This window comes from Podarcis vaucheri, assembly GCF_965113315.1.
Source record: "Podarcis vaucheri genome assembly, chromosome: 3".
NCBI lineage: Eukaryota > Metazoa > Chordata > Lepidosauria > Squamata > Lacertidae > Podarcis > Podarcis vaucheri.
In genome coordinates, this window is record NC_138761.1 from 82,879,514 (window position 1) to 82,893,811 (window position 14,298).

A 14,298-nucleotide genomic window follows, 5' to 3' on the forward strand; every position below is an offset into this window, starting at 1 on the left:
TTCTTAACCTGAGGTACCACTGTAAAGGAGATAGGGAAATAGCAGTGATCTGTGTAGGAGAGTTGAAAAAAAGAGGGTGGAAAAGGGGAAATGTAACGGGGGTACGAAAGGGGTTGCAGAAAAAAAAAGAGGACGAGGCATGTGAATAGGGTTGAAGATGAAAGCAGGGGCATGAAAAGGTCTGAAGAATAGGAAGAGATGGTGGCTTCATAGCTGGGCAGAAGGTGAAAAGGATGCTTAGTAGTTGCAATGTTCGGGAGTAAGAAGATGCAGGAGTTAACCATGGGGGTGGTTAGTGTGCAAGGAAAGGTTGCACAAAATGTGGGGGGACATGGAGGTGAAGGTGAAAACAGAAGAGCAAAGTGGCTTCAGAAATAGGATTGGGTATGTGAAAAGCCAGCTTAGTAGTTGCATGGGATGGGAAGGGGGAGCTCTGTATTAATGTGGGAGGAATGGCAGCGGGTTGGTTAGTGGAGTGAGCAGGAGCATAGCCCTTAAAATGCAGGATATAATTCCAATTTTGGCTGAACTGAACTGGTTTCATTAGTTTCTGAGCTCACTTCTAAGTGCTGCTTCTTATCATTAAACACCCAAAATGATTTGGGTCAAAAGCATTTAAAGGAATGCTGACCATAGCTGTTTCCCTTTTTTAAAGGGCAATTCCCTTATTCCAAATCGGATTCCTCGCAAGAAAAGGGAAAATTTGACAGCTATGATGCTGACTCCCACAATATTAATCTTGACTGTTAAAAGATCTTCTTTCTTTGATGGGCTCTTTGTGATCAATTCCCACTTCACCCGTTAGAATCTGAAAACTTGTTCTCATTAATTTTGTAAGTTAATTTTGCTGCCATTTTTGTTTTCTTGGATTTTAATTGTCTGTGTTTTGATTTCATTTTTGTAAGCCACTCTGGGCAGAAAAAGAGCATAAACACACTGAGGAGAATCAAATGCTAAAGTTTCCCAATATGTTTGGCTTGAAATCCAAAATGATGTGTCTGGAATAAAATAAGGCAGCTAAATCTAACATCCACCAAGATTTAGAACACATAAGCTATTGGTGATTTGTGGTGTTACAAGTAGTTTATCCAAGGGCACAAGAACACAGAATGCTGCCTTATAACTAGCCTGACCATTGCTTCGTCTAGCTCAATATTATCCATCCTGACTGGCCGTAGTTCTCCAGGGGTTCAGACAAAGAGCATTCCCAGCTCCATCCAGAGGTTTTGGGGATCAAACCTGTGACCTTCTTGCATGCTCAACCACTAAGCTATGGCTCTGGTAAAGCTCATCTGAAAGCACTGCATGAGGATTTGACATGAGAAAATGTCAAAGAACAAAAAAGGTCACTGTTGAAGGCTATTAAATCAATTACCTTTTTGTTACAAAGCAAACATATACAATTCTCATGACATATTTTTACAGAAATAAGCTTAACACACCCCAGAATACTAAATGCTAGCTGGCAAGTTGCTCCCACTTTTTCTGAGCAACAGTGTGATGTCAGCAGATTTAGATCAAAGCAATTTTTGCTGAAATAAAATATGAAATAAGGAAACATATTAAAGTTATTTCCATGTGAACGCTGACTTCAGTTTTGTATTTTTTAAAAAAACTACTGTTTATTAAAGTGAAAAAGATTTGCATTTTCCCCACTCTAATTGTATTCAAGCCTATCTTATTTGCCATGTCTGTGGGCCTTTTCCTACATGATGTTTTGGAAGGGAACACAGACACCAACATACTATATCCAATAGCTGAGGGCAAAAGTGGGTTTGGGGGTCTGCACCCATACAATTTCCTAACAAGCAAGGCCTCTGACTTATGTATCAATTTTCCCAACTCTTCCGAGGGCTAACGTCTTTCTAACTGCCTAATGAACAGATAACTCACCCCCCCCCCCAGAATAGATTGCTTTTCAAAAACTGGGGGGGGGGGCTCCTGAATGAAGATACATCAACTATGATGGAATGATTGTTATTAAGGGTGGGTGTTAGGCCAGTGACAGTGAGAGCAGGGCTCAGAGGGTAACCAAGAGGGATTCCTATTTGCAGAAGGATGGGGAAGGGCATTCATGCCCTATGCTGGACAATTTGTTGGGTTCTACAAAAGAACTGTGATGAGAGGGGGCGGGGAGAAAGGGTTGTCAGGCAAATTGCCATTCATAAGTTGTCCACAAGTGCAATTTTGTGTCCCATCGTCTTAAACACACCTGCGCTTGGTCTGGGTTGGGGGTGAGCAGTGAGGTGGCCAGATCTGCCAGATACAAAATCATTCATGGTCATTAAAACAAAAAGGGGCTGTGAAGAGCTCCAAAGGACCTCTCCAAATGGAACGGATGGTAAAATGCCCAATGTCATTCAATGTAAAGAAGTGTAAGGTGACAAAAGGAGCAAAGTATCTTAATTGCACATATACATTTATGGGGTTTGAACTGGCAGTGACTGGGTCATAGTAGGTAGCCAGAATGCGGCAATCCAATGTGCAGTTGTAGAAAAAAATCCCATGCTACAGATCATTAGGAAAGGAAATAAGACTAAAATTACCAATACCGTTACATTATACAAATCTGTGGTATGACAACATTTGGAATACTGCATACAGCTCTGGTCTCCTGAAAACAAGATAGAATCATAGAATTGTAGAGTTGGAAGGGACCCAAAGGTCATCTAGTCCAAACCCCTGCAATGCAGGAATCTCAACTAAAGCATCCATGTCAGATGGCCATCCAACCTCTGCTTAGAAACCTCCAAAGAAGGAGAGTCCATAACCTCCTGAGGGTGATATTATAATTAGAAAAGGTTCAGAAAAGGGCATCCAAAATTATCAAGCGGATAAGGAAAGGTTGCATTACTTCAGACTTTTCAGTTAAGAGAAAGGCCATGTAAGAGGAGAAATGAAATGCATGGAATTATTATGCATGACATGGAGAAAGTGGGCAGAGGCGTTTTTCTCCCCATCTCATAAAGCTTTGTCCTTTCTTTGGGCTTCCCACAGGAATAGGGTGGACATCCAACAAAGCTGAAGGTTGGGAGAATTCAGAACAAAGTACTTCTTCATAGTTAAGCTATGGAATTCACTCCCATAGGAGGAAGTGATGACCACCAATTTGCATGGTTTTGAAAAAGGTCTAGACAAAATCATGGAAAATAAGGCTATCAATGGCTACTAGCCATGAAGGCTATGTTCCATCTCCATAATCAGAAGCAGAATGCTTCTGAATACCAGTTGCTGGAAACTGCAGGGGAGTGCTATTGTGCTCAGGTCTACCTTGTATGCTTCCTATGGGCATCTAATAATTGGCCACTGCAATAATAGGATGGACTAGATGGGCTACTGACCTGATCCAGGAACCTCTCATGTTCTTACCCTTTTCTAGATCACACAGCATAAAAAAAGCCTGAGAGAACTTCTTGGGAATGAGGAACTTGAACCCCTTCAGATGTTGTTCACCTACAGATTCCATTACCTCTAATCACTGGAGCTGGCTAGGTTTCATAAATGTTGGGAGTACCAAAAGTATCTGGAGGGGCATATTACCAACTCTGCTGTGGAGGGACAAAACAAGAAAAAAGGAGGGCCTCTCCTTTCATGTTTGCCTCTTCCTCCTTTTAATCCCTCAAGTATTTTCATGAAGCAAGAGTGAGAGAAGTATGGTGACCAAACAATGCTTCTTGAAGAGTCCGGGCACAACCCGGGGGGTAGGGGGAAAAAGTGGTTACTGTTGCATATTTGTTCCTTTAACAGACATTTTAAAATTATAAACAGATATGTTATCCATACTTGACATTCAAATTCAACTTATCAAGTGAAATATGCAATAGGGATAACCTGCAGAAGATAAATTAGTCAGTTTTATCTACTATAGGCTTCGCTGAAGTCTAACAATCAGTAAGAGAATCCATTTGACCCATCAAAATTCAGTCCTTTTCCAGCTGCATCAGCCATATATTTATATATGAAAAGGAAGTTGTGCTTATTTTTTCTGGCTTGTGTGTACATGTACTCTTTATTATGGCAGTATCACACTTCTATTTTGACCTTGGTGACATAAAACATTTAGTAGGAACAAGTATTTTGAGCTCAAATACAAATCTTTACTGCTACCATGATGGCAAGTACTGGGTTGCTAATAATCTGTCTCAACGTGGTGCCAAGTAAAGGAGTAAGTCTATGCTACACCAGCTCATCATTAATTCCTCTTTCTCACCTACTGCTCCCTTGCTCTGCTGCCGGGAAAGACGTTTTTGAGATACAAGGCAGAGCCTGAAGTCATTTGTTTGATGCCTCAGAAGCAGGGCCATCTTGAGCGAAGTTCAATATGGTGGATGGGAAAGTGGTCTCTCTGCCTTAATACTATCCTGGATCAACCTGATGTGCTAGTAGTATCTTTGCGTGCATGTAATGTAAACTTCAAATGACAAGGAAACTTAATTCTTAAAAAAGCAGAAGGAAACTTACGTTTTCTACTGTAACTGTGAATGAGAAGAGAGGCTGTCATCTATTAAGAAATCTGTGTAATTATACTCGGAAGAGCACAAACTCTCATCTTCCATTGAAAAAGCAAATATTGTGTTTCTAATGATGTTATAGTATATATTTTACAAAAAAGATACCAAGGTGGTAATATCAAAACAAGTAGTGTAAAAATGCATTCATTAAAAAAGATTGTTTCCAAAGCTGTGTTGTAGATGCTACCCTATAAATAAATCTAAATTTCAAAAACAAAAAGGACCTTTGTAAGATAACATGTATAAAACAAGAAATGAAATGTGATTTTATTTAAGGCAATACTGGGCTACTTCACAAATCACCACCTCAAAAATATACACTGCTCCACACTACTAATTTTCTATCACATTCACGATGGGTTATTCAATACCAAAATGTTGTTTAAAATCTTCAGTGTCAGCAAACTATTTAAAATTTACATTTCCATTATAGTATGGAAGTGGAAGAATTTTGATCCAATTAAAAGCAATGCAAATGCAGTTATAGGAAAAAGTTTGAGTTAAGTACATATGAATACCATCCAAAGATATTGGATGTTTCAAGTTACAAACACAACTGTGTCAGTATGTATTTTAACCAATTAAGTGTGATCTGATCAATCTCTTCTCCTGTACACACATTTTATGCAAAATGAAACTGGATATGGTAGACTTACCTAGTTGTTACTTTAAAAAGTTTAAAAGAATATTTTAAAAACTGGATCACTTAGTTACAAATTAAAATTCTGAATATAAACGTGTCATTTAATATTTCAGACTTACAGACTGCTAACAGCAGCAAATGATTTACAATAATAAATATATACAAAAATGTATCTACAAATAAAAAGTACTGTTATATATGAGCTGTGACCCAGTGAAAAATACCACAGACAATACACAAATATTTGAGTCATGGAAAAGGACAAAAATCTGATAAAAAATTGAGGTTCTGATCAATTATTTACAAAACTGAAACAATGATTCTGTTCCAAGTCCCATAGGGATAAAAACAAAGAAATTTACATGACAACTGTCATGATTTTGCTAGGTTAAATCACTTCAACAGAAAACCTTAAGAAATAGTCTCATGCTCAATGGCTTCCTACTAAAAAAAAAAAAAAATGCAGTACAGGTCATGTTTAGACATGAATCATCAGAACATAGAGTCCACACATATTACCCGATTATTTTGTAACCTCTGGATTTTTCTCCAAATGTCCATCAAGTCTTATCAGACTGACAATAGGTTTCATTTCCTGAAGCTGCTTCAACACAAGCTCAGTGCAATTTTTAAAAGTCTTATCTAAAACTATTTTTACAGTACCGCTACACTGAAATTGTGATGGGTTAGCAAACTGTACATAGATTTCACTTTCAGAACATGATCGTGTTCTTGCAAACGAGGACTTGTCATTAGATTTTCTTGAGTTTGAATGAGAACCTTTTCTCGTTCCACAGCTATTGCAGGCTCTATCTGTAGGTTTCTTTTGCTTCACTGCAGACTCTTCAAGGAACTTGAGGAAAGATACTTCAAATCCCATAGGCTTAAATGAACTCCAGTCAAAAGATGCGGATTGCTCTTCAGCAGTTTGAACAGCGACAGCAGTTTCCTCCTCTCTCCGCACACTACTTACTTCAACAGCCAAGATTTCTTCCTGTTTCTCAACTTTCCGCTTTTTAATCTGAGGATTTTTTTCTTTGTTTGCTCTTTTTAAGTTACCATTTACGTTTTGCTTTTCCGAAAGGAAAGAACTAGTTTCTTGGCAGTCATTATTTACATCAGAAGAAGGCTTTCCGTGATTCTCTGAACTTGTGAGGTCCTCATTAACAAGTTTGGTAATGAACATTTCTGCAAGCTCATCCACTTCATCCTTCTCACTCTTCTCAGGTTCTTTTTGTGCCACTGGTGTAGAGGCTCTCAAGTCCTCAGGGGTTTCAGACAAATGTGGCTGCAATTCTGCATCACATGTTTTGTCCTCAATTGCCTCGTTTTGTGAAGATACTTCTTTCTCCAATGAATCAGGATGTTTGTTTGAGACAATTAGGATATTTCTGTGTTTTGAAGTATATGCTTTAGACAACTTGTGACATTTATAATGTCTAATTATATTATTTTCACTTGTGACAACTGACGAACAGCCTTCTATCATACATGGATATTGTGTGACCAAAGTGTTTGAACATTCAGATAAAGCATCATGCCTACTCTTTATTGAGTACACATACTTTCCACATTTCAAAGTATATGCCTTATTTTCAAGGATCTGGCCCATTTTTGAGTTCTTGTTTTCTACAATTATAAGTTTCCTTCGCTTAGTCCTAATTGATATTTTGTTTCCATGCTTTCCTGCCCTATATTTTAATCCTTTATGCTTAGTTTTCATGTTTTTTTCCTGATTAGCCTTACTTGAAATATTTTCCTGACCTGGTGTCAAGAATCGCCTAGGTCTTATCAGATGATCTTTATGCCTGTCATTATGCTTATTAAAAATATGTCGTAGGAGATTAGACCTTGTTGCATAAATACGATCACAGCCTTCACAATCACACTTGTACATGCCATCCTCTGTTTTTGTTTGTTTTATCTTTATTCCATGATCCACTTCTAAATGAGTAATATAATTAATATACATTGCAAAGGATGATTTACATTCAGACTGATCACAAGGGAATCTTCCAACATCCAAGGCTGACTTCATGCTTCCAATTTCCTCAGGAGTCATTTCATGAAGCTTCATGTAGTGCTGAATAAGACTAGTGACTTCCTGAAATATCCTTGAGCAATTTCTCACCTCACATCTGAATTCTTTTACAACTACATTTGTTTCAGTTTCATCACAGTCTTCTTCTTTACAAAACTCCTCATCTTTACTCGGCTCACTTTCTTCTTCTCCTTCCACAGAGAAGGAGGGCAGATCAGATTTGTGTACAGCTTGATAATGAAGAATCAAATTCTGCTGTATTGTAAAAGCAGCAAAACAACCTTGATGTACACATCTGTAAGGTCTGTAGGGACTATAACTAGTAGGAAGTTCTAAAGTTTTACATGCTGGTTTGGGGTGTTTTTTCTCCTCTTTTTCTTTCCTGTGTCTTCTAATTTTGCGTACTTTGGGTTGTACCTGTATGTTTTTTAGTGTGGCAACATTATAAAGTTCAGGAGGAATGGTAACCACTTGTGGAGGTTTTTCCATTTTTTCAGAAACATCTGGCGTACTTTCTGGCACCACCTCCTCTGGGATCACTCTCTCTGGCACCACTATTTCTGGCACTTTCACAGATTCTATACATGCTTCTTTCTTTATTTCAAGATCTTTAGTCAATTGTGCTTCCTGTGCACTTTCCATTAGCACACAAGGTATACTCTTTAGTTCAACAGGCCTTGGTGTTAGGTTTGCAGTTTTGTTTTGGGATCTTCTCCCATAGGGTCTTTTTAGTTTTAGTTTTACCATTTCCTCTGTTGTAAAGTGATGTACCAGCTGACAGTGAGCCCGGAGGTTAGAATTTCTTGTAAATGTTTTTGGACAGGTAGCTACAACACATTTAAAGGGTGCATATTTCAACTGGTGTTTCTTAATTTCCAGTATCATTTCTGCAGTGTATTGATGTATTTTGCTGTAGTGTTTAAATAATGCATCCTTGGTCATAGCACTGTAACTGCAGCTTGGGGCCTGGCACATAAAAGGTTTATGGGCTTTTTCACTGAACCGATTATGCGTTTCTGAAGGTGGCTGGACAGGAGAAGTGCTCTCAGTTGTTACAAATGGAACAAGAATCTGTGGTAGTGAATCTGCTGGAAGACAATGAATTATACTGTCAAACACTTGACTTGAAGTTTCACTTTCTAACTTCAGCTTTTTCAACCCTTCTAATATTTCCATAATCTGAATATCATCTTTGTGAGAGGTGTCATACTTAGAAGGGCTAATTTTATCAAGGGTGACATTCTGTATGTCTGCTATGTGTTGCGCAAGGTTGGATGGCTGAACAGTTTGTGAAGGGTTTTCTGATGTACACTCAGGAGTACTGATTTGCTGACTCTGCAATGACTCAATCGACACTTCCTGGTTTTCCATTTTAACTTCTACCATCTGAGAGTTCATAGCTGTTTTAATTATTTCAAGGGTCTTCTCAAAGTTTTCAATTACATTCTGCTCTGAAATCTCCAAATTGGAATTTTCCTGAATGCAGGAATCTAGAGTGACCTGAGAGTTGTCATTTTCAGATTTCACTGATAAGCAAACTGTTTCTTCATGAGTGTCATGACTAGTATTAAGGTTCTCTTTGACACTGGCAATTAATTCGCTGTCCACATTGCTCAGTTTTTGTGTAAGATTTTCCATTAACACGTGAGACTCATATTTTGTCAATACATTTGACTGGAGATTCTCTGTCGATATTTGCACATTTTCTTCAGCATTTCTGGCTAGAAGCCCCAATGTTGACAAATCATTAATTACTAAGTTCTGTGAAATGTCAGCAGCAGCTTTCTTCTTTTTCTTCGAACCACCGACCCCCTTTTTCTTTAAGTTACTCAATTCTGAATTTTTGATGCTGCTTATGACTGAAATACGTGAAGTATTATTTCCAAAATTATGTGCTGTGGCAGTAGAATTAGAAACCAAGTTGGAACATAAGCCGTTTTCAATAGTCTTAAGTATTAAGTCATCTGGAAATACTGGTAAGCTGTTGCATTCTTCTACTGAGGAAATTTTGGTGTTAATTGTTCTGTTTTGGTCTGATAGCAAGGTAGTTGGTAACGAAGGTGACACACCTGGATTTGGCAAAACTGTTGCATTTATTTCAGTAGTACCAGTGATACAGCTAGTTGTAATTACATGTGGTAATATTTCTGTAGAATCAAAAGTACTTGGAATGCCTGCAGTTTCCAAGGCCTGTTTGATAATTTCATTTCCTTCTTCATTTTCGTTTGCATTGAAGGTAGTCGTATTAGTCCGTGGAAACAAGTTCTGGAAAAAAGCAGTTGACCGATTTTCAGTAGCCAGCAGCTGAAGGAATGATGGCTCTTTAAAACACACTTCTGGATTAAAAGTTGGCTCCTGTTGCTGCTGTAAGCTCAATGCATTTGAAGAAAGAATCATACTGGCAAGAAGAGAAGATTGTCCATTAAGCTGTAGAGCTTCATGAGAAATTTCCGATTCATCTAGGGGCTTACAATAGGAGCGTTTAGACAGGTGGCCACCAAGTGATCTAGGATTAGAAAAAACCCTATAACATCGACTACAAATAAATTTGCCATCCCTGATTATTGCTGGCCATTTTGCCCGCTTGTTACGCTTTGGCTTCTTTTCTTTTCCATCTGGATCTCGCCTACGAACCTTTTTCACTTTTTCTGAAACAAGGAGTTGCGGAGTGGTTTCACTGAAGTTACTCTCATTATTTACCTGTGAAGGGAAGAGCACATCAACACTTTCCTCTTTTGTAAAAGCAGAGTTATTGTTTCCTTCTAGGGAGGAAAAGTGACTGGTATTGTTCTCCATTTGTGAGAAAACAGAACTCGGACCATTATCAGCAAGAGAAGGAAAGAGAGAAATTGGACCACTTTCTGAAGGTAAAGGAAGGAAAGGATCTGAACCACTGTCAATGTTCAGAGGCATAACTGGTTTTTCTAGTTCGTCCAGCTGTGAAGGTAAAGTTGCACTGGACAAACTTCCCAATTGTGCGCCTAATGTATTCTCTGTTTCACTTTTAATATGGGATGATAGACCTATATTTATAACATTTTCCATGTTGGGTAATAGGGAATTAGTCATACTTTCCAGACGTGTTGGAAAAAGGGCGTTAGACAGCTGCTGCAGTTGGCTTGTACAAGGGGGATTTGAAGTGGTCTTGGCTTGTTGAAGAAAAGCATCACTAGTGGGAGTAGATACTTGTGATGGTAAAAAATAAACAATTTTGCTATCATTTGACAGGTTTTGCAAACTGCTTGTTTTTTTACTCCTTTTATTCTTGCGCTGCATCTTAAATGCAGCATATTGATCAGGATGGGCTGTCTTCATATGTTTGCCAATGCTTTGGCAAGAATTGTAGACTCGAGTACATCCATCAACTTGGCAAGTGAACTTCTGAACTGGAGCGGCCAGTGGTATGACTGGAACAAAAGGAGTGCCGAGGCTGCTCTGGGTTGGAGCAAGTGCAATCCCTTCTAAAGTCTTTAGAGGCAAATTATAAAAATTGGGAGCAGTCTTAATGTTCTCTTCCATGGGAAGTTTGGGAGAGAGTAAATTTTGACAGCCTACTTGATTCGGCATGAAGGACATAAGACTTATCTCTTTTTCAGGGCTTTTTGATGCAAGAACTTCAGGTTCAAGTTTAACTGAATGCATGGAAACTGTTTGGGACTCACCAACACAGTCATGTTCCTTTCCTTCCTGGAACACTGCAAGATCATTACAAGTATCTTCAACTGCTGGGCATAACTGTTGGACTACAGATGCACCAGTATCTATTTTACTACTCAAAGCAGGTAATTTACCTTTTCTTGCCATGTTTTCTCTAATTCTTTGGCCTAGAAGAGGCATCAAAACACTGCTGGCCACAGCTACCGGTTCTGCCTTTGCAGGAGGAGCAGGTATAGGTTGCTCCACACTTTCTACAGAGATGGAATTAATCTGTTCCAGTACACTAGCTGGCATTTTTGTTCCCTCGGTCCTGAGAGATTCATCTTTGAACTGATCCGAGACATAATTTTCTGCTTTGGCACAGATATTTATACCATTTTCAGGTGGTAGAACAAATGTTTCTTTTGGATGGATTTCTTCAGCATTCTCATTTTCTTCTAAAGGTTGGGAAGAATTATTCTCACCATCAGACAGCTGTATTTTTTCAGATGATTTAGTATGGTCTTCAATATGCTTTTCTAATTCATTTTGGGAGCGGTAAACTTTTCCACAACCTGCAAATTTGCAGGTGAAGGTATTATAGTGCTGTGCTTCATGATCATAAAGTAAGTATGCTTCTGAAAACACTCTCCCACATTTCGGAAACATACACTTTGCCTTGAAGAGTGGGTGCTCTTTCCGATGACTCAAAAGTTCAGCATAACTATTAAAGCTAGATTTACATTTCATCTGGATACAGATGTAGGGTTTGCTGCCACAATGCATTTGTAAATGATCATTGAGGTGGGTAACACTTACAAAATGGCGTCTACAGTACTGGCAAATGACTTTTTTGCTCTGCATTTCAAGAAACCGTTTAGCTTCTTCATTGTCTTTATGACCTTTCACATGTGCAATTAAATTTTTAAAGTATTTAAAGCCTTTCTTACACAAGCTAACAGGACATGTAAACTCATTGACAGGCAATGGTTTCTCAACTGGTGTTATCTCTGGAATGTAAGGTTTGTCTTTTTCAAAATTTTCATCATCAGAACCATCATTATCATTAAAAACAATGAAGTCTGCTGCATAAAGGCTGTTCTTTTTTATGTGCCGTTGTTCCTGCTTAACTACAGTATTGTTCTTCTTGTTCACACCAGTGGTTGCTGTTTTAGGTGGTCTTCCTAATTTTCTCAGTGGTTTCATTGCAGCCAGTCTCTCTTTACTAGACTTTTTAACGTGTAGTGTGACATGCGGAACAAATGTTTCTTTAGAATTAAAATTCTGTGCACATATCGGGCAACTATAGATTCCATCCTTGTAGTGTTTCTGTGCATGCCTTACTATTCTATGTCCAAGGAATTCTTTGTCACACAGCACACAATATTGCATGTATGCTTGCCAGTTCCTGAATCTAGCAGATATGAACCCTCGCTCTCTCAGTTTCTTTATTTCTCGGTTTTTCTGCTTTTTATCTCTAATGCTTCTAAGTAAGTTTGTAGCTTCATCAAAACATCCAGAAAGTCCATTCACTAAAGTTTCTTTGTTTTCATCTTGGCAGTCCTCTGCTTTTTCATGCATTTCACTGTCATTCAGCTCATCTATTGATGATACAATTGATGCCTCTTCTCCCATCAATGCAAGACACTGACGTTTTAGCATTTTCCAGTCCCAAAATTCTGGATCGAAAGGCCATTGAGTTTTTAATACAAGTAAGAGCTCACAGCGTAATGAATTTGGTATTGGAAGGTTTTCTTCATCATATTTCTGGTCAGGCTGATTATATAGCATTTCAACAGCATAGTATGCATCCACATTTGGCTCGAGGAGAAATTCACTCAGTTGACAAGCACGTTTAACCTCCAAATCATCAGGCAACAAACAAGATATAGTCTTGCAAATGGAAATCTTGACCTCTGTATTCTCACTGGCTTCCAAACGCAATGCTTTCACACAAAGTTCAATGCACGTTGCAAGTCCAGCAGCATCGATCTGTAAAAGAGGAGACAAATTAAAAAGTAATTGAAAACATTATGTAATGCTTACAATTGATTTCAGTAAATTCTATAAATGATTATTCAAACTCTTTCCCTTACATCTGAACATTAAACATACAATTAAAAAACCCTTATTTTTGCATTAAATGGATAATGGTCTACATTTTGTCAAAATTAATCACTTCTTCCAGGAACAGTTATAGAATTCAGTTTTTGATTAATGTGGTCTTGTTACAAACTCTTGAAAAAACCCATAATTATTAAGTGAAACAAGCAACTGCCTTACAATATATAGAAGCACAAAAAATAATACTGGAGAAAAGAGCAACTTCTTTGTCCTTAATTCAGCTGTGTCCCGCAAGGCTCAACATTTATCAGAGCTATTACATATAAATGCCATTCTCAAATATCTCTGGGTTGTATCCAGAGAAACGTAAGCATAAGGATGTTTGAATGAAAAGAATTTCCCAACCCAAATTGCAGCTACCTGCATCCATCAAATAAAATGTTTCTGATGGCTGGAAGATGAGATGCTAGAATGGGAATGAATGAGCTGAAATCAGACAGCAGTATCATGTAGCTTTTCATGTGAAGGACAGATGAAGAAAATCTACTTGTGCAAATGTCCTCTTCTCTGGATCCAACCTAGTATCTTTAGCAACTCTTGGGCAGACATCACTATACAATTTAAGGCAGAGTCAAGCAAACTAAGGTTCCAAACTAAGGAATACAACTGACCTACTAAGACCTATTCCCTGGAAGAACTTCCACTTGCCCACATCATCCTGAAACAACAGGATGTGGAACTATCTCCCCTATACTTGTATTACCTCCATACTATAGGCTGTTCTGTTACAATTGTTTTATTATTTCATTGTTCCTTTGGTCTTGATTTCATGCTGGCCTGGTTTCTTGCTGTATTTTGATGTTTGCTTTTTAACAGTTGGAGGTTGTTTTGGTGCTGCTCTGCATTTGACTTTTTTTCCTTTATTTTGTTTAGCTGTTGACTTCTAAGTTTTGAGCTGTTTTTATTTGTAACCTGGTTTACTGGCCCTAATGGGAAAATAAATACTTTACCCAGGATGGTATTGAAACAGAGTGAGCAAAATTTGGCTGTATTGTACCCAATGCAATCTTTCTACTTCATAAAACTGATGTAGGAGTCAAGGCCATCTAGAATGGTCAAAAGCAATCAAAAGCTCTCTCCCACAGATGGGCTCATCCTCCCTCCCTTTCTTTAAAAGATGTTCTAAGCAAATGGTTAGTGTTTTGGACATTTTTGGCAGCCAGAGATACTGAGTGCAAAGTGCACACTGTCATGCCAGCATTCTCTGAGACAAGAGGAAATTATGCTTCACAGGAACTTCTGACTGCTAGTTTACGCATGCAGATACCATAGTTGGAAGTGTGAAGAACTGTATTTTCATGAGGTAGGTGCACTATACTTTGCAAGTCACTACCAAGTGGATT

At 38.3% G+C, this 14,298-nt stretch overlaps 1 protein-coding gene across 2 annotated transcripts in view; it reads right to left on the reverse strand.

Annotated features, from left to right (window-relative positions):
• Positions 1–4,752: 4,752 nt before the first annotated feature.
• The window catches only part of ZNF292 (zinc finger protein 292), a 31,531-nt gene continuing 21,985 nt past the window's right edge, over positions 4,753–14,298 (reverse strand). For both annotated transcript variants that reach the window (XM_082216868.1, XM_082216869.1), the window contains one exon: positions 4,753–12,823. In XM_082216868.1, the coding sequence (XP_082072994.1) occupies positions 5,678–12,823 (7,146 nt within the window). In that variant the 3' untranslated portion in view covers positions 4,753–5,677. The remainder of the gene's footprint in view (positions 12,824–14,298) is intronic.